Source organism: Lygodium microphyllum, chromosome 7, assembly GCF_053477565.2.
Source record: "Lygodium microphyllum isolate KBCC chromosome 7, Lygodium_microphyllum_v1.1.10, whole genome shotgun sequence".
In the NCBI taxonomy this organism is placed as follows: domain Eukaryota; kingdom Viridiplantae; phylum Streptophyta; class Polypodiopsida; order Schizaeales; family Lygodiaceae; genus Lygodium; species Lygodium microphyllum.
Genome location: NC_141141.1, coordinates 90,221,597 through 90,241,723, shown reverse-complemented (window position 1 = coordinate 90,241,723; position 20,127 = coordinate 90,221,597). Strand labels below are relative to the sequence as shown.

At 47.3% G+C, this 20,127-nt stretch overlaps 1 protein-coding gene across 6 annotated transcripts in view; it reads left to right on the top strand.

Annotated features, from left to right (window-relative positions):
- The window catches only part of LOC148033680 (uncharacterized), a 364,446-nt gene that overhangs the window by 241,206 nt on the left and 103,113 nt on the right, over positions 1-20,127 (top strand). For all 6 annotated transcript variants that reach the window (XM_087681629.1, XM_087681628.1, XM_087681630.1 and 3 more), the window contains exons 17-19: positions 12,927-13,199; positions 13,357-14,292; positions 14,507-14,704. In XM_087681629.1, the coding sequence (XP_087537755.1) occupies positions 12,927-13,199; positions 13,357-14,292; positions 14,507-14,704 (1,407 nt within the window). The remainder of the gene's footprint in view (positions 1-12,926; positions 13,200-13,356; positions 14,293-14,506; positions 14,705-20,127) is intronic.

Sequence of the window (20,127 nt, the reverse complement as noted above, 5' to 3'; positions counted from 1 at the left end):
TTGCTCTTGTACATGGAGAACCTTGGCAGCCTAGCACACATCAGCTATTTCAGTATATCCAAGCTATAGGGCTTGGGAACAGTTTTGAGGTCAGATTTGCTGCATCTATTAGACATGCGTGGAGATTAGTATCTACAAGACTTCATCAGATTTACCTAGCCAATGTTGAACAGAAGCTGAGGCAGCCACTTCTTTTTAATTAGCTACTCAAGATAGAGAGAGAGACTACACCATTGAAGAGAGGACCATTCTATCTTGGGGGAGGTTCTCTGCATAGGTAGCTTCTACAATGGGGGAGTGGTTTGCCTCTCTAGAGCTGTTGGCCCATATACAAAGACAAGGACTTCGAGGTATCAGGGAGGCCAGAGTCATAATGGAGAGCATCAGGGAGGTGGTACCCCTTGAATGGAGGAATGACACAGTGACATATCAGACATGGATAGGGATCTTTACCATAGGAGAGATCCATCTTGCAATGGTAGCCACCAGTGGAGAGTGTATGTTTACTTTTTCAATAGAGATGGATGATGGTAGACTTAGGTGAGAGGATTTGGATTTAATAGAGTTCACAGGATGCTCGCGACAAAGGATTAGAGTTGTGGCTCATTGTGATAGGACTTCGTACTTAGACCTAGACCCTTAGACTTGTATGGAAGATGGATGGAGATGTTGGGCATATAGGGGGAGGCTGCTACAGAGACTTCACTGGGAAACTAGGGACTAGATATGGAGAGATCCATTTGTAGAGGCGCCTCAAGATGTGCCCTTCTTTGGCTATACCACTAGGTTGGGTAGGGGAATACAGATGAGCAAGATCACAGTGGTGCCAGCTGCAGCTGAGCATTGGACTATCCAGGGTATATCATAGTCTTTCCTTGTAGACCTTTGGAGGAGATTGGAGGACAGCTTTAGACCAAGAAAGATTTCACCTTCTGTGGTCACTAGCACACATGAGTTTAGCAGTTGGTACATGGCTTTTCTATGGTAGAGACATTATTCCTTGCGCTAGATGTGGGGAGCATGAGGAGACTCAAGAGGCAGTATGGACTCAAGGGATTGTCACATATGGGAGCTCATAGCTAGCATTATTTCTTGGTACATATGGACAGCCAGATGTAGCCAGGCTATTGATTTTTTGGACATGTCTACTACAAAGACTCTCTCCAGGATCTGGACAGAGATTGTGCATACTCTTCATGGGAGATGGGAGAGAATACAAGGCAGTTTGAAGACTATGAGGAAAAGGAGAGACATTTTTCTCAGGAGATGGAATTCTAGCACCTTTTTCCTCTTCTAGACCCACATGGTTTGGCATTATAGACCTTCCAACTAGTTATTTACTCGAGATTTATAATAGACTTTCCCTTTTAAAATAATTTTTTATATGGAAGTCCCTTACAAGGCTGCTTTGTACTTGCTTTTTTCCCTTGGAACAAAATGTTCCAAGGTGTGTTAATAGAGTTTTTACTTTTCTCTGGAAAAAATAAAGGATAAAGAGATCTTCTTTTGCTTGCTATGTAAAGTGTGGAAGTGATCATGTGGATTCTGATGTGGAAGTAGACTCTAATGTGTAGATAAACTATCTTGACCAAGATAGATGCAAGTCTTGGATCAAGATAGTGCTTGCTTTTCTAGTCCACTCTTGAGAGAGCTCTTGAAAGGCCCGGATATTATCTCATCCATGGTTCTTCACCACCAAATAGGCCTCATCATAGATTGTCCACAACAAAGAGGAATCCATGATTCAACTAATGAGTCACATGAAAAGGCATTGATACAACCTCGCTCATCTTCTTTTTCTTCATGTTCTTTATAAGGAAGAAAGATGGAAATTAACATAAGTGTGTGAATTAGAAAGAACTGTTATGATCAACAATTGAGATCCAATTTTACATATTGATGATATCTTGGATAAGTTGTTTGGTGTATCTATCATTAGTTGCATTATCTTGAAAAGTTGGTGTACATGAGGATACCCAAAAGAGAACTTTCAAGACACCCTTTGGATTTTGTGACCACTTGTGATGCCCTTTGGTATGACGAATGCACCTATTGCATCCAAAAACAGTGTATTTGGGATTGCAAGATCTTGGAAGGTCTGGAGGAGAGTCCTTAGGTTGGTCTTCCATGGAATCACATCTAATCGTTGGAGTCATCTCATCAATGGCTATGAGGCAAGAGATCAAACCCAATGAATAAATCTTGATCCTAAGCTTCAAGAGTTATTCATTAAGGAAAGAGATGATTTGAAATTTAAGCTGGCTAAATGGCATTGAGCTTGGCTAAATATAGCACCAAGTTGGCCATCTCTAGCATATGTGGTTAGATGACAATCAGGTCACTCTATTTTTAAACAAGCTTCCTCCCATTTACTTCAATCTAATGCAGTGTGTTATCTTGTTGCCCACATTACGAATCATCTATGAGTTGAATCTGAGCTACGACATTACATATGGTTGCATGACCAAGTCCACAAGAAGATCTCTTCTTTTCCTTTCTTATCTTCAAAGGGGTCTCTAGTTCCCATTTTTTCGAAGGGGGAATCAGGGGGTGGCAAGAACTCTAAAGATTGGAAGGAAAGTCCTCGATAGGATGGCCCCTAGATTAGCTGGGATCAAAACCTCTAGATTAGCTGGGAAAAATGTTCTTAAAAAGGATAGATATCACATGCATTGCCAGCACTCAAGTCATGTGGACAAGGAGTGTCATTCCAATGCCCATCTAACCCTTCCAATGTTCCTTGCAATGCACATCAGACCTCAAGTACACCCATAGGCAGTCATCCCCCTTGGAAGTTGAGAGGGGTCCTGACCTGTGTCTTTCATTGTACCTACTACTCTTGGTGCCCAAAAGGGTCGATGGTGGTCCCTTGGTAATGTGGTTTATGGACAACCCCCTTAGTCGGCTCCTTCAATGACACTTCAAGGCCATCTAGTCACCATTACTAGGGCTCATGATGCATCTAGGGTCCACACAGCTTCACCCACTCCTGATCATTTTCCTTAGAAAAGACCTGCCACAGGATGTGCCTTGTGGTGGCTAGTACATGCTTAGTCTAGTCTACTCCTCCTAGCTCTTTAGGCTAATTAAGTTTGGCCCATAGTGATCTTGCCTTGCCACCTAAAACTATTGTGGAAGCCTTGGGGAAATGTCATTCAAGTGGTCTTATTTTCCAGTCCTATCAAAGGTGGGCAAACTTAATAGTCTTGCAAGTCTAATGCTGAAAACCTTGGGGAAATGTTATTGAAGTGGTGTTATTTCCAAGACTAACTGAACGTGGTCCCACCCAATCATTAGTCTTGTCAATCCATCATCTTCCCAATCCCTGCTAGCAAGCCACAACCACTCTTTCCACCATGATACACATTACTATGTGCCAATTAATTCAGTAGCTTTCTGAATAGTTTAAGAGGAACTGCTGTTAAATAATCTGGGTTATTTGCTATGTAATATGTGGGAATCTCAATCCTCATCCCAAAAATCTTTATCGTGCTTTGAAAAGAAGACAAGGCTTATTCATCAAGATAGACTTCTACTTCAAATGCTCTTCAGAAGTTTCTACTCAAGCTTTTAAATCCAGAATTTGATACTACAATGTGCATGGGTATGGAGACCATGAGCTTCCACTTTAAATGGCTCAAGTTGCTTGAACCTTACAGAAGCAGTGACAAAGGTTATAACAGCCCTATCTTGTGGGAGGATTGGCATATTTAGCTAGGCAATTTACCCCAGAGATAGAAGCTGATTGGTAGCATTATTTCTTGGCTCATTTGGACTGTGAGGTGGAGTCATGCCATTTATCTACAGGACATCTCTACCAGAAAGATTGTCTATAGGATCTGGACAGAGATTATCCGCATGCTGCATGGGAGATGGGAGAGGCTGCAGGATGATTTTTAACATATGAGGAGGAGAGATGCTTTTATTCACACATGGAACTCGGGCACCTTCTTCCAATTCAAGCCACATGTTTGACATTACAGCCCACATGGCTGGTTGTCTACCCAGCAATCGAAGCATGAGAAGGAAGCTGCTATTGCTGGGAATGGAAAATATCCTGAGGAGGCACCAACCTCCCACACGCGTGCCCCCTCGCTCTGTCTGATTGCTCCCTCTTGCTCCGTCTGATCGCGCCCGCCGCCCCTAGATCGTTGGTCATTTCCCCCCAGTTTGTCCACCCTACCTGGCCGCTTCCCCCCCGCCTGTCCGCCGAGGTGCGACTATTCCCCCTCGCCCCGCCTGGCCATTGCCCCCCCCCCCCCCCCCCCCCCCGCCTGGCCGTTTCCCCCCCACTTGTCCGCCCATATGCGATTTTCCCCCCCGCCATTGATCCCCCCACCCTCCAATTATTCCCTCTATCTGCAACAACTTTCCCCCCTCAGGTAGCACCGCGACGGGATTGGTAGTTCTCTCAGAAGGGATGCACAATGGAAACCTCTGGTCAAACACCGGCGCACTCAGCGAGTGCCCCCTAGTCAAACACCTTGCGCGTTGTCCTCTCTAAGGAGCATCTCTTAGCCGTCCGAGCTAAGGAGCTGGAGCTAAGGGGGTGTGTATATGGGAGGTACCCTACTCGAGGCTTGGCTCTCCTTGGTGGTGACACGGCACGGGGCTGTTGCGCGTCACACTTGGTCATGGTTAAGTGGCTCGGGGCATCCCATCGGAGAATATAGGAGGGGAGGTGAGTGACTTGAGTGAAAAGTGAGAGGGGTCGGGTTTCCACCCTTGACTCTTGTGTGAGCACCAAAAACTTTCGTGTTATCTTCAAAAAGGCTCCTTGCACGTTTGGGGGAGTTTGAAAAGCTTGTATTTTGGCCCGAAGTTGAGTTGTGAGCTTGTTCCATCTTAACACTTGGTATCAGAGCATACCTCACGGGAAGCAAATTTCGTCACGCATGAGGGCGGCAAGATGCGGAAGATCTGGGACCGAGATGAAGATGAGGAACGGGAACCACCATACTTGGATGAACCCACGGAATATGAAGATGATGAAGGAAGCATGGCGGGTGGAGTAGGAATGACCAACATGGATTGGCAAGCCGCGTTTGTGCAAATGACCCAATTATTGATGAATATGAACCGAGAGCAACAGAGGGGGAGTAAAGGGAAGAGAAGAAAGGTAAGGTATGAAACTGAAGACTCAGACTCGGATTATGGAAGATACAAACCGACGCCTCCGGAGAAGTATAAAGGGGAAAGAGATTCTTTGGTTCTTGAGAGGTGGTTGAATCTCATGCAACAATATATGAGCATTCTAAAAGTGCCCACAGGAAAATGAGGGGAAGTGGCATCTCAACATTTAGGTGATCAAGCATATGATTGGTGGCTGGTAAAGGAAAAAGATAGAAAAGAGCAAGGAAAAACACGAGTGATGGGTTGGGAAGAGTTGCGTACAGAACTCAGAAATTATTTCATCCCCAAGAATGAAAAATTCAAAGTGAGAGATGGGTGGCGTGCTCTAAGGCAACAAACGGGTAAAATGAGGGAGTACATAGCGAAATATAGAGGATACATGCTTCAACTACAAGATGTGGATGCAGTGACCAAGTTACATGGATTTTTGTATGGATTACAAGAGTGGGCTCGCAGAGAGATAGAAAAGCAGGAACCTGAAGATGTCAAGGCAGCTTTTGAGATGACGGAGAGGTTGGTAGTCATGGAGTTACGTAGATCTACGGGAGGGGAGAGAGGAGCATCGTTCAACACGGCAAATCAAGATCAGACCAATTCGTGGAGAACACTACCAATGGGTCGAGGTGGAGAAATGAATCGAGGTGCAGAAAGAGTAGCTTTATCACCATCAGTGTATAGGCCCCCCAACATAATGTATCCGAGACAGGGTGGTACTTCACCACAGTGGAATAATGAAAGAAGTGGGTTTAATCAAAGAAGAGGCTTCTCAAACTGGAATGCAGCACCAAGGGGTTGTTTTACATGTGGGGGATCGCATTTTGCTAGAGAATGTCCACAGACGCAAGGAATGACCAGAACACGGGTGGCAGCAACTAGTGCAATGGATCAAGATTGTAGGAGTGAATCGAGTCAGGGAGTGAGAACCACAGAAGTAGAAGGAGACGAGTCTAAGGGGTCAAGAGGAGAGGCGGAGCGGCCTAGAGTGGGGGTATTGCAAGTTCAAGTGAGTCTATTGGCGGCTAAGTTACCAGCAGTACAACATTTATATGTGGATGGGATAGTGAATGCGCACAAGCAAAGATTGATGATAGACACAAGGGCAACTCATAATTTCATGACGCCGCAGTTGGCAAAGAAGGTTGGGGTAGAGAAGTGGTCAAATTTGGAGACTTGCACTATAAGTTTTGGACAAGGCAAAGATTCAAATGTACGTATAGCCTATGGAGTATTGATACAGTTGGGAGATTGGAAAGCCAAGATGGACTTTGTGATTGTGCCGATGGATGAGTTTGAGGCAATTTTGGGGTTGACATGGTATGACAAGTATGTTTTGGCTATGTTTGGGAAGGGATCAAATCAGATTGTACTAGACATGAATGGGTCAACAGTGATGATAAACTATTATAGACCAAAACCGCAATTGAATCCAAAGCGAGTAGAGACGACAAGCAGAGACAAAGGGAAGATGACACAGATGGAGGTTAAAACAACTAAGGGGGAGAGTAGTGGGAGCAAGTAGAATGTCATGACTACACCAGTGGAGACAAACAAGGACAAAGGCAAGACGCCATAGTGGTGCAGTGCTAAGCAAGTGGAGAAGGCGCGGGATTTGCTGCTCGAATTTTTCAACAGAGATTGAAGACGCACTCCTTGGCCCGTTTGTACAATATGTACATACCTTTGAGAGCATAACTAAGTAGGGGCATTCTTATATGTATATTCAACTTCCTTAAAATTTTGCTAGGAGTATGGGGAATAAGAGTGTAAATACTATCAATCCTTAGCCGTCAACTCGAAGTGGGCTTCAAGTTTTTTGTAGGGGGGGTGTGTATATGGGAGGTACCCTACTCAAGGCTTGGCTCTCCTTGGTGGCGACACGGCACGGGGCTGTTGCGCGTCACGCTTGGGCATGGTTAAGTGGCTCGGGGCATCCCATCGGAAAATATAGGAGGGGAGGTGAGTGACTTGAGTGAAAAGTGAGAGGGCTGGGGTTTCCACCCTTGACTCTTGCGTGAGCACCAAAAACTTTTGTGTTACCTTCAAAAAGGCTCCTTGCACGTTTGGGGGAGTTTGAAAAGCTTGTCTTTTGGCCCGAAGTTGAGTTGTGAGCTTGTTCCAGGCGCAGCCAGCTTCTCAAACCTAGCCTCGACACAGCAAGGAGCAGGTGGGTGAGCAACGCCCCCTCAACAGAGCACTCCACAGCCCCCCCTGCCCGTCCCACCCGGCGGGACTGCAGCCCTCCACATCCACCACCCGCAGCACAAACTACCTCTCATGAGTTCCCACATCCCATGCCCCCCCCCCCCCCCCGACACCTACCATGCATCTCCGCCCACCCCACCATCCCTCAATCCTCCTTCCCCCCACCACCTCCCCTACCGAGCACCCCCCTGATCCGCACCCGGTTCAGGTGATCCCCCCTAGGTCCACCCCCTCTCCTCCCACAGGAGATAAGCCACACACATCTACATCCTCCTCGCACCACTAGTCTTTCCCCTCCCATACAGCCACCAGCTCATCCGCCCTTGCCGCTCGTTACACCTTCCCGAGACAGGCACAGCTGTTTTGCCACAGTTCTTCCGCAATGGCCCATGGTCCTACCTGAGAGTTGCGGAGCGTGGAGAGTTCTCACTACCTCTAGAGGTGGGGATCTTCGTGGTTTGTAATTCAAGGAGGGGCAAGGTCCATCTACTAGCACCACCGGATGGACCAAACTACGCCTTTTTTCTTCAGTCCTCTCACTCAGGGGAGTGGAGGACTACACAGATAGAGGAGGAGTTGAAGAGTCAGGTGGCGGATCACATCTCCCAGTGGATGGGAGATGAAGGATTAAAAATGTTTGCACAGTAGTGGCCTGGTTACATGATGGACATTAATTGGTGGGCTGGTGCCGAGGTCCCACACTTGAGCATTATCTTTCGAGCCCCTCCACAGTGGAGAGCTCCGAGGTATGTGATTGAGTGGCCCCTGGCACAAGCGGCCCGTTTCTACCAATATACAGAGTCACGACTCTCAGCATGGCTAATAGATGCATTCATAGTACCACACATGGAGCATCCATCACCCCTATGGTCCGGCCAAGGGCCACCATAGGGGACTAGAGTTTGCCGTCCAGACCAGCGGCAAAGCATACTTGCATGCCTCATAGATTCTCCTCCTCAACATCAGCAGCCTCCACACACTGAACAGATGCATGTTCGGTCAGTCACACGTTTCCCTATGAGCTTATACGTTGCATCTTGGAATGTGAATAGTCTCCACTACAATGGTGCACATGGTTCCAAGAAGTTGATTGTTCGGCAGGAGCTGCAGTCTGCCCTTGCTGGATGGATCGACATCTTGCTTCTACAAGAGCACAAGCTCACCCCCACCCAGGCCCAGTAGATAGGGAAGGTACTTGCGGGCAGCTCACACACTTACTAGGAGCATGCCATAGGTGCCCACGGCAGGATTGGAGGAGTATGCACCTCTATTGGCCCGAGTCTCACCACCTGTGTACAAGATCACGAGACGATAGTGGCAGGGAGGGTTCTATGGATTAGATTGGATATTGGGAACTCGTGCCTTGGAGTCCTCAATGTCTATGCCCCTACGGAGATTAGGGCACGCAGTAGGTTCTGGGTGGAGATTGCGGATGGACTCCCGAAGGTGGACTCCTGGATCGTTGGAGGAGACTTTAACAACCTGGAGGCTTTGGAGAACCAATGCGGCAAAGGTAGAAATTACCACGGCATGGTTGGGGAGGAGCAAGAGGCATAGGAGGTCTTTTTGTTGGCAGTCGGAGCACGCGATGCCTGGAGAGACCCTGCCTTCCACAGGAGGGAGAGGTCGTTGAACTTCTCTTGGGGATACATGCGGCTAGGTAGAGTCGTGCTGGAGCGGTTGGACAGGTTTTATGTGCGAGATTGGGGAGGCTCTCGTGGAGGCAAGTTTGAGCAATTGGTAGGCACCACGTTGTCCAATCATTGCCCGGTTCTCTTGACACTTGACCCCCTAGCACCCGCCCTTAACACACAATCCTGTCGGATCCCTAACTCGATCTATGGGAGGGAGGAGGTGACGAGACAGATAGAGCAATAGCCCCATACCTATTCCTACTCTTTGCAGAGGCGATGTCTCACTTCCTTAGGTGATGTGTGAGCGGATTACGTGGCCTCCGGCTTCCAGTGAGAGAGGAGACTTAGTTATTAGACTCAGAGTATACTGATGATACAGCACTCTATATAGAGGATGATGAGTTGATGCTGGAGAGAGTGAGGCTGGCTCTTGACGTGTTATGTTCTGCACAGCGGTAGCGAAGATCAACTAGCGAAAGTTGGTTGGTTTCCTCAGAGATCCACACTCTAGTACGAAGTGGGGCGTCCACCTGGGATTTAGATGGGTGAGCAAAGGGCAGACCGTCTGGTACCTAGGGTTCCAGGTGGGACTTGACATCACTCCTGCCCAGTAGTTTCTTCCTATCCTTGATTCTATTCAGAGGAAACTGACTTACTGGAGCACGGCTCGCGTCTCACTAGCTGGCTGAGCCCTAGTGGTTAACCAGGTCCTCCTAGTGATGGCCTAGTACATCGCCTCGTGTTGGTGCTTCTCCTCATCTTGTGTAGTGCAACTTTCCCGCCTAGTGTGGAATTTCCTTTGGTCAGGGTCTAATGGTTCCAAGGATTCCAGGGCCAAGGTGGCGTGGGCGACCATCATATGGCATCGGTCAGAGAGAGGGCTTGGGATCATAGACCTAGAGTATCAAAGTATGGCCCTGTTGGGCAAGCTAGTTGTCCACGGCCTCATACCAGGTGGGTAGACATGGAAGGTCTTATTGTAGGAGGGCCTTCAAGACTATAGACCGAGGCTTGGCAGTGTGTGGAGGCTGTCCCTGAGATAGATCTTCACGTCAGCCCAGATCACCCCCCTTAGATCACCTTTCCTACGCAGCTTACTCCGCTTGTGGTAGGGCCTGTGTAAGGCCCTAATCCCGAGCCCCCCAGGCTGCCAAGAGGAGATAGACCATCAGCCGGTGATCTGGAACCCCCAGGTCAAAGATCGAGAAGGGGCACAGATAGGCGAGCGCCCCCACATCCAGTGGGTCGGGGAGGCCGGCTTGGCTCATACCATCAAGACATGGCAGCAGGTATATAGGATGGCAGACGAGGAGGTGCTGTAGCGAGTATCAGGCTGCCAGAGAGGAGTGGAGTTGAGAAGGGAAATAGACGAAGCAATATCTCTGGAGTGGCTTGCTCCCCCAATACGAGAGCCGATAGAGCTCGGGGAGGTATGGGCAGCTAGGTTTTCACCAACAAGCATCCCCCTATAGGTGGCAGGTAGAGTGGGCGGCGCCCCGCAGGGGACTTTCTTCGCCGTTCAAGAGGGGGGACGTCTAGCCCTTGACAGAGGGCAGCAAGATGAGGGGATAGCCGGCCTTTCTTGGAGGAGGATTCGGGTGGTGGGCCTTCAGGGGAAGACATGGCAATTGGACCCCTATGATTTTTGGAAGGAGCTCACAGAGTTGTGCCTTTGGATCTGGGAGGGCAGACCACTTGATGAGCTGGAGTGGGGTCCAGGAGAGTAGCTATGGCCGACCACTATGGTCACCAAGAAGCCACCCAGGTTCCTAGAGTACACTGCCAGGATTGGCAGACACGTACTGATGCAGCAGGATATGGATTGAATGCCGTCACATAGCAAGTATTGGGCAGAGCACAGCATCACGGAGCCTTTCCGACGGACCTTCTGGCGCCGCCTATAGGATAGCTGGAGGCCGAGGAGGGTGTTGTATTTCTTATGGCTATGGCACATGGAGGCTTGGTGGTGGAAAGTCAGCTTGCCCAAATGCAGGAGGGAAGCTGTAAGCGCTACACACAACAGCCTCTGGAAACCCCAAAGCACTGCCTTTGGTCATGTGAGGAGTTGCAGTTTGTGTGGAGAGGAGCATGCTGCATCCTTTGCCGTATAGCACCTAGCCTTGGATGTATCTCATGGGGAGCTTTCTGCTAGCAAGTAGTTAGCTGGGGCCATCACCTTCTATATGATTCCGGGATGCATGACACGATATTCATTATCGAGGCAGGGTCGTGCACAGTGGCTGGTTTGGAGGCTCTACCCGATCCGCCAGGTACTGGAGCCCACAACAGACCACTCGGAGGTATGGGAGATCATAGGGAGTCTTACTCGATGGCATATTTGGAAGGCGCGGTGCCAGGAGGCTTTCAGCGGAGAGAGACTTTCAATATAGGCAACCTTCGTAGAGCTCTGGACCTCCATCATTCACTCCCTCTGTGGCTGATGGGATTAGGTGCAAGGCGAGTCCAAGGTTCGTCAGGAGCTCCGATGTCATTTCATGCGCACTTGGGGTGGCCAGGACCTGTTTTTCGTGATGCATGCAGGCAGCCTCAGTTTGCAATACACCACCCCACAACCCCCCCCCCCCCCCCCCCCCCAATGGCTTCTTGCCTCCATTGCCCCCCAAACCGCCTGGAGAGGCTTGTATACATGATGTATTTGTGACTTTGCATCAGCTCCAGCTAGTCTGTTGAGCATGAGCACTCCGTCGTAATCAGTTTTTTTTTAGTAATATAATCGGCCACATTTTACTTGCAAAAAAAAAAGAGTGGTTATCTACCCAACCATTGTATTTATGGTGTATCTAATAATCCTTCAAACTACTGATTTTTCACTTTGAATTTTATCTCCAGGGCTTTTCCCAAGGCATTATCAACAGACTTTTATTTTCTTTGATGAATGTCAGGCAATTGGACAGCAGTCTATGTTTGATATGACCACAACGGGAAAAGAACACCAGGAACAAGAAATCTCCACGTAGTTTCATAGAAACGCCTCTATAGTTGTGAAAACTACACTAAATTCGGGTATTTCTTCAATGTCAGCCTCCTGCATGCCCAATGTTGAGCTTTTTTTTGGTATTGAGTGAGGAGCTTAGGATGGAGAAGCTCTACATATTCTTCTTGCTTTTCTTTTCTTCTTCCAATCCATGATAAGAGGGTTGAGTTTCGTGTTGTATGTGAGGCTGTGAGATTGAGAGAGAGCGCAAGATTGGATGTGGAGAAGCCCTTCTCCATTTTCTTTGTTTTATTCTCTCATTGTTAACATATTTGGTGGTGGATGTAGAGGAGTGATAATCCTGGATTGTGTTGCTTGGATCATGGAATCAACTAGGCCAATTTCAGCATAATAGTGAGCATGTATAAGGTGGGCTATCTCTGCTTTCAGGAAACCAGTAGTATTGAGAATCTAGTGGCTCATTATCCATTAATCCAATAGTTGATAACAAGTGCAGATTGATAGTCTACCTGAGAGCCACCACCTATTCATTGCAATACATAGCATGCAAGTCTGCTATCTGCATGAGGGAAAATGTTCATACTTCAGTCCTCATACATTGTTTCTTGGACTTATGGACCTTATCCTCTGTTAGGGGAATATATTTTAGTACTTGCTGTAGGAGCATTGGCGAGAAAATCCTAATTTGTTCAAATTATGATCAAGCTTTCAAAACACAAGAATTTTGTCAAATATCACCCACTAGAACTTCTTAATAAGTGATGGGGAGCCAATGGGCTATTTCGGCTGAAAGAACCTTTCCCCCAGAAGAGAATGTGACATAGGCTCTTAGATCATGGAGAAAGATCTTGGCATTTAAAGCTTCAGTTAATGTAAACAATCAAATCATAAACATGTGCTGTGACATAATGATTCACCTTTGTATCTGAAATGAATTAAAATGACTAACCAAGGCAGAAGGACTGAAGCTTTCATAGTAGATGATGTATTTGTTTCTCCAGGTTGCTTTTGTAAATCCCAAATCTGTCACCATGGGACAACTATATGGTCAAGCCGATTCTGTAACTCAGGAATGGATGGATGGGGTTTTGGCGGTTAAATTCAGAGAGCAAGCATCTGATCCATCCAATGATCGCAAATGGCTTGTCCTTGATGGTCCTGTTGATGCTATCTGGATCGAAAATATGAACACTGTCTTAGATGACAATAAAAAGCTGTGTCTTCCAAACAGTGAAATTATCCAAATGTCAGCAGCCATGAATATGATTTTTGAAGTAAGATCATGTTTTTGTTTCCTTTCAGTAGTATTCTGACAGCTCAATATTCTTTTATTCTGGAATGATTCTTACATTCTTTGGTCTTTCAACTTAGATCTACTCAAGCAGTCAAACTGGCATTTATTTTCTGAGGTTCTGCAAATCTTTGTTGCAGGTTGGTGACCTTGCAGTTGCCTCACCAGCAACAGTAAGCCGGTGTGGTATGGTTTACTTGGAGCCTCATCAAATGGGATGGCACCCACTTATGCTTTCATGGTTGGAGACTCTCCCGGCCAGTATACATGGTCAAACAAAGATGCATCTCAAAGGGTTATTCGAGTGGTTGGTGCCTCCATGCCTTAGATTTATTCGTAAAAACATCAAGGAAGTTGCACAAACTTCAGATGGAAACCTTGTTGTGGGTCTTATGCGATTGTTTTCCTCTCTGATTGATGAGTTCAGGAATGAAGAGACTGCTAAAGCCATGGGAAAAGAAAAGAGGAAAATATGGATAGATTCCATTTTTGTAATTGCTTTAATATGGTCAGTTGGATGTACAGGTGAAGATGATGGGCGCAAACAGTTTGAAGTTTTTTTTCGGAAACTGGCATCAGGCCACACTCCTGAAGGTTATGAGTCGTATAGTATGACAAATTCAGAGAGTTTGCTTGTCGAGTTAATGCCAGCAGATGATGGTACAACAATGTATGACTATGTTTTTGACAAGAGTTTGTCAAAGTGGACGCTGTGGACCGACTTGATTATTCCAGGCGAGATTCTAGAGACAGCAAAGTTCAATGAGATTATTGTTCCTACAAAAGATACCATCAGGTACACATATTTACTAAACCAGTGCATTCAGGCAGGTTTTCCCATGCTTTTTGTGGGGCCAACTGGAACAGGGAAAACAATATACATCAATCAGCACCTTATTCAGGGTCTCTCCAATGAGACATATATGTCTGTCCTTGTTTGCTTCTCTGCACGAACCTCAGCTAACATGACACAGAGTCAAATCGATGGCCAACTTGATAGGAGAAAAAGAGGGGTTTACGGGCCTCCTCTTGGAAAGCGTCTTATAATTTTTGTGGATGACTTAAATATGCCTCAGGTATAATAAGTTAAAATTCCTTTAAGAAAGACAGCATAATGACACTTGATTCAACATAAGAACCATCTTATCATGTGATATACAAAATCACTTTGACAAAAGCTTTCAAATTGTAACATGTAGCTGTAAAGGGTGTCAGAATGAGTACAAGAACTGTGATTTTCCAGACATGGATGTGCTTACCCTAATGTTTGTTGTTCTTGATATCATCCAGCCTGAAGTATATGGAGCTCAACCTCCAATAGAGCTCTTGCGACAGTATATGGATCATGGTGGATGGTATGGAAGAGACAATGTGTTCCGAGAGATTGTGGATGTTCAATTTGTATCTGCCATGGGTCCACCTGGAGGAGGAAGAAATTTTGTTACACAACGATTCTTAAGGCATTTCAATATTATTGCAATTTCTCAAGTAAGGTCTATGTTGACTAAGAGCCATGTTATGGATCCACTTTGAATGGAACAATGCATGCCATATAAATGTTTTTGAGTATCAGCATTTGCTGAGGATAAAACTGTCAAACCAGGCTACCTTCCCTTTTTTTTTTGCAAATAAAATGTGGCTAATTATATTACTCAAAAGGCTGATTACAACAGAGTGCTCATGTCAACAGACTAGCTGGAGCTGATGCAAAGTCACAAATACATCATGTGTACAAGCTTCTCAAGGCGGAAATTTGGGGGGGATGAGGGTAAGAAGCCATGGAGGGGGGATATATCGCCATTTGGGGCTGCCTGTCTGCATCATGAAGAACAAGTCTTGGCCACCCCATGTGCGCAGAAAGTGAAAACGGAGCTCTTGACAAGCTCGAGACTCGCCCTGCACATTGTCCCACCGGTCGCGGAGGGAGTGGATGATGGAAGTCCAAAGCTCAGCCAAAGTTGCCTGTACTGAAAGGCACTCCCTGCCAAAAACCTCCTCACAGCGTGCCTTCTAGATGTGCCATCTTGTAAGACTCCCTATGGTCTCCCATACCTCAGAGCGGTCTGCTATAGGCTCCAATACTTGGTGGTTGGGTAAAGCCTCCAAGCCAACCACTGCGTAAGAGCTAGCCTCAATGATGAAAATCGTGTCCTGCATACCGGCTTCATACAAAAGGTGGCGGCCCTGGTTGACTGCTTGCCATGCAGAAAGCTCCCCACGAGATACATCCAAGGCTGGGTGCCAGACAGTGGAGAATGCGGCAAGCTCCTCTCCACACGAGCTTTGCCACCTCACAAGACCAAAGGCAATGCTTTGGAGTTTCCAATAGCTGTTGTGGGCAGTGTTTACACCCTCCATCCTGTTGCATCTGGACTTACTCCCAACCGCCAAACCTCCATGTGCCAAAAGCCATAGGAAATACAATACTCTCCTCGGCCTCTAGCTGTCCCATAGGCGGCGCCAAAAAGTCCGATAGAAGGTATTCGTGATGCTATGCTCCGCTCAGTATCTGCTACGTGAAGGCGCTCACGGTCCATGTCCTCCTGCACCAGTACATCTCTGCCAATCCTAGCTGTGTACTCCAAGAACCTCAGTGGCTTCTTGGCGACCGGAGTGGCCGGCCATAGCTACTCTCCAGGGTCCCATTCTAGCTCATCAAGTGGCTTGCTCTCCCATATCCAAAGGCGCCACTCCTGGAACTTCTCCCAGAGCACATAGAAGTCCAGATGCCAGGTCTTCCCTTGGAGACCAACCACACGAATCCTCCTCCAAGGAAGTCCAACGATCTCCTCATCGTGCTGCCCTCTCTCAAGGACCAACAAATGTCCCCCCTCCTACACGGTGAAGAAAATCCTGTAGGGGGCACCGCCCACTCTACCTGACACCTGTAGGGGGGTACCTACCGGTGAGAATCTAGCAGCCCACACCTCGCCAGGCTCCGTTGGCTCTCAGATCAGAGAGTCAAGCCACTTCTAAGGGATTGTTGCGTCAATCTCCCTTCTTCTCAACTCAACTCCTCGCTAACAACCTAATGCCTGCTACAGTACCTCCTGATCCACCATCCTGTACACCTCCCGCCACGTCCTGATAGTGCAAGCAAGGCCAGTCTCCCATCCAGCCCATTGGATTTGGGGGCCCTCGCCAATCTGTATCCCATCCCGATCTTTGACCTATGGGTTCCAGACCATTGGCTAGTGATCTATCTCCTAGCATCTTGGGGGGCTCTGAATTAGGGCCTTGCGGAGGCCCTGCCATACACGAAGTAGACTGCAAAGGAAGGAAGATCTGGGCAGCGTGATCTAGGCCATCGTGAAGATCCATCTCAAAGATGGCCTCCAATCACCACCAAGCCTTGGTCTGCACTCCTAGAGACCCTCCTGCAAAAGGACTTTCTAGGTTTGCCCTCTTGTTGTGAGCCCGCGGACTACTAGCTTGCCCAAAAGGGCCAAGCTCTAGAACTTTGGTTCTATGATCCCAAGCCCTCCCTTAGACCGATGCCAGATGATGGTCACCCACGCACCTTCGCCCGAGAATCCCTGCAACCATCTGACCCAGCCCAAAGAAAATTATGTGCTAGGCAGCAAAGCTGAACTACACAAGATGAGGAGAAGCACCAACATGAGGCAATGTACCAAGCCATCCCTAGGAAGACCTGGTTGACCACCAGGGCTCCACCCACTAAGGAGAGGCGGGCAGTACTCTAGTAGGTGACCTTCCGCTTGATAGAGTCGAGAACTCGAAGAAACTGCTGGGCAGGAGTGATATCGAGTCCCACCTGGAACCCTAGGTATCGGACAATCAACACCCAACTGAATCCCAGGTCGATGCCCCACTCCGTCCTAGAGTCCAGGTTCGTAAGAAAACCAACCGACTTTCACCAGTTGATTTTCGCTCCAGCTACAAGGCATAACACCTTCCGGGCCAATCCCACTCTCTCCATCATCAACTCATCATCCTCTATATAAAGGGCAGTATCATCTGCATACTCTGAATTTAACGGCTCTGTCTCCTTCCTCTCATTGGAAGTCGAAGGCCACGTAGCCTGCTCACGTGCCCAGAGGAAGTAGAACATTGCCTATGCAAAGAGTAGGAACAGATACGGGGCAAGAGGACAGCCCTACCATGGACCAATCTCTCCAGGCGAAACTCCTCCCTCCTCTTGCCACCTATGATAACCTTGTTGGTAGCTGATTTGTAAAGCACAGAAACCCCGCCGATCCATGCCTGGGGGAAGCCCAACCTCACCATGGTGCCCTCTACAAAGTCCCAGTCAACCATGTCAGCAAAAGCCATGAAGTTTGAATACATGTGTGAAGAAGAGGCGTGCTACCTCCTTGGCATTCAGTGGTGGTTTGGCTGGTATGAAGTGAGCTTGTTTGGAAAAATAGTCCACCACTACAAAGATGATTGTGTACCCATGGGACTCAGGTAGTTCCACAATGAAGTCCATGCTGATGACGTCCCAAGGGCTTTTGGGTACTGGTAATGGTTGTAGTAGACCTGCTGGTCTTGATCGTGGTGCTTTGACCATTTGGCAAGTGGGGTAAGTTTTGATGTAGTCTATTACTTCTTCCTTCATGTTTGGCCAGAAGAACTGCTTCCTAAGGGTCTCCAAGGTTTTGCTTTGCCCTTTGTGGCCTCCAATCTTGCCATCATGTATCTCATGCAGTATGAGTTTCTTCAACTCCACATTGTTGGGGATATACCATCTCTTGCCTAGAAAGAGGATACCTTCCTCTAAGGTGTACATTCCATGTGGGGTCTTCTCTGCTTCCACATCTTTGATTATCTTGTGCATTTCTTGGTCTTGCTCTAGAGTCTCTTTGACGAGTTCTATGAAGTTGCTGCTGACCACATTGACAGCTTTTAGGTCAGCTTTCCGGCTTAATGCATTTGCTATCTTGTTAGTGGAGCCGGGCTTGTGTTTAATCTCCAGGTCGAATTCGGCTAGGAAGTCTAGCCAGCGGGCTTGCTTTGCCGATAACTTGGGCTGAGATTGGAAGTATTTGAGGGAAATATTGTCGGTGAAGACGACTGTATGCTTGTCTTGAACATAATGCTTCCATTTTCTAAGGCAGTGTATGACTGCCAACATTTCCTTCTCATGCGTGCTCCACCTTGTTTCAACACCAGTGAACTTCTTTGACTCATAAGCAATGGGGTGACCCTCTTGTACCAGGACACCTCCTATGCCGTAGTCGGATGCATCTGTGGAAATTTCAAAGGGTTTGGTAAAGTTTGGCACCTTTAGGACGGGAGTTTGGCTCATGCACTTCTTCATCTTCTCAAAGGCTTCCTGTTGTGCATTCCCCCATGTAAAAGGGTGATCCTCCTTGGTGAGGTGGGAGAGGGGGGCAGTGATGAGGCTGTAATCTTTTATAAATCTTCGGAAAAACATTGTGAAGCCGAGGAACTCCCGCACTTCTCTTACATTCTTGAGTACAGACCATCTTTGGACGGCTTCCACCTTCTTAGGATCCACTTTGATTCCATATGCTCCTACCATAAAGCCTAAGAACTCCAACTCTTTCACTGCAAACTCACATTTTTCGGGCTTGGCATATAACTGATGCTGCCGCAGTTTCTCAAAAACTCGGCGTAGGTGCTGCTTATGTTCTTCTAATGTTTTGTTGTAGACTAGGAGGTCATCTATGTAGATAATGACAAAGATATCTATCTCCGGTCTAAAGACACCATCCATGAGGCCACAAAATGTGCCTGGCCCATTGCTTAGGCGGAATCCTAGTACTAACCACTCAAAACTACCATATCGGGTGCGGAATGCTGTTTTGGGGATATCTTCTTCGGCTATGCGGATTTGGTGGTATCCTGATCTAAGATCAATATGGCTAAAGTACTTGGCCCCGTGTAACCTATCTAAGAGATCTTCCACTAGGGCATGGGGTATTTGTTTTTTATGGTGATTTTGTTAAGGGCCCTATAATCTACACAGAGTCTGAGTCCCCCATCCTTCTTCTTTACAAATAACACTAGGGCACCAAAGGGGGATTTGCTAGGGCGGATGAATCCTTGTTCTTCTAGTTCATGTAGTTGCTTCTTCAGTTCCATTAGTTCAGTGTGATTCATGCGATAGGGAGCTCGGGTTGGTGGGGTAGACCGTGGGATTAGCTCAATTTTGTGATCTACATCTCGCCTGGGTGGTAGACCTTTGGGCAGCTTGGCTGGCATCACATCTTTGAACTCTTCCAGTATTTCTACCACCTCTGTTTTCTTGTTCTGTTGTCTGGGTTTCTTGCCACTTTCTTCTTCTTCAATCGGTCGGATCATACATAGATAGACCATATCTCCTTGTTTGACTGATTTTCCGACTTGCTTGGCACTGCAAGTCATGATACGTGGCCTGATAACGGTCCCCTGGACCGGTACACTTTGGGTCTGGCCCTTTGGTTGGGTTGTAGTCTGTTTCATTGTTTAGCATGATACTCCTGGCTTATTCTCCTTCATTTGCACTTTGATTGGGGTCGTGCTAGGCAGTTGCATTCTTTCACATGGTACTCTGACGCCTTCTCCTTGCATATCTAACATCATTTCATTTACACCTTTACCAAACATTGCAATGACATACTTGTCATAGAATTCCAATCCTAGTATCACTTCAAAATCATCCATGGGGATTACTAAGAAGTTGAGTTTCGCCTTCCACTTGTCGGCTGCTACTTAGACTGCAAAGACTTGTTTCACCTCCTTGGCTTCTCCTTGTGTGAATGTCACTGTTAATCCTTCTGGGGCCTTCGACAGTTTTAATCCATGTTTTGTTGCGCACCTTGGTGTCATGAAGTTGTGTGTTGCTCTTGTGTCCACCATGATAGGTTGGTTGCCCTCGCCCACTCGGCCTTTGATGTATAGATGGTGGACTGCTGCTACTCTGGCTGCCATGCATTGGGGTTGGG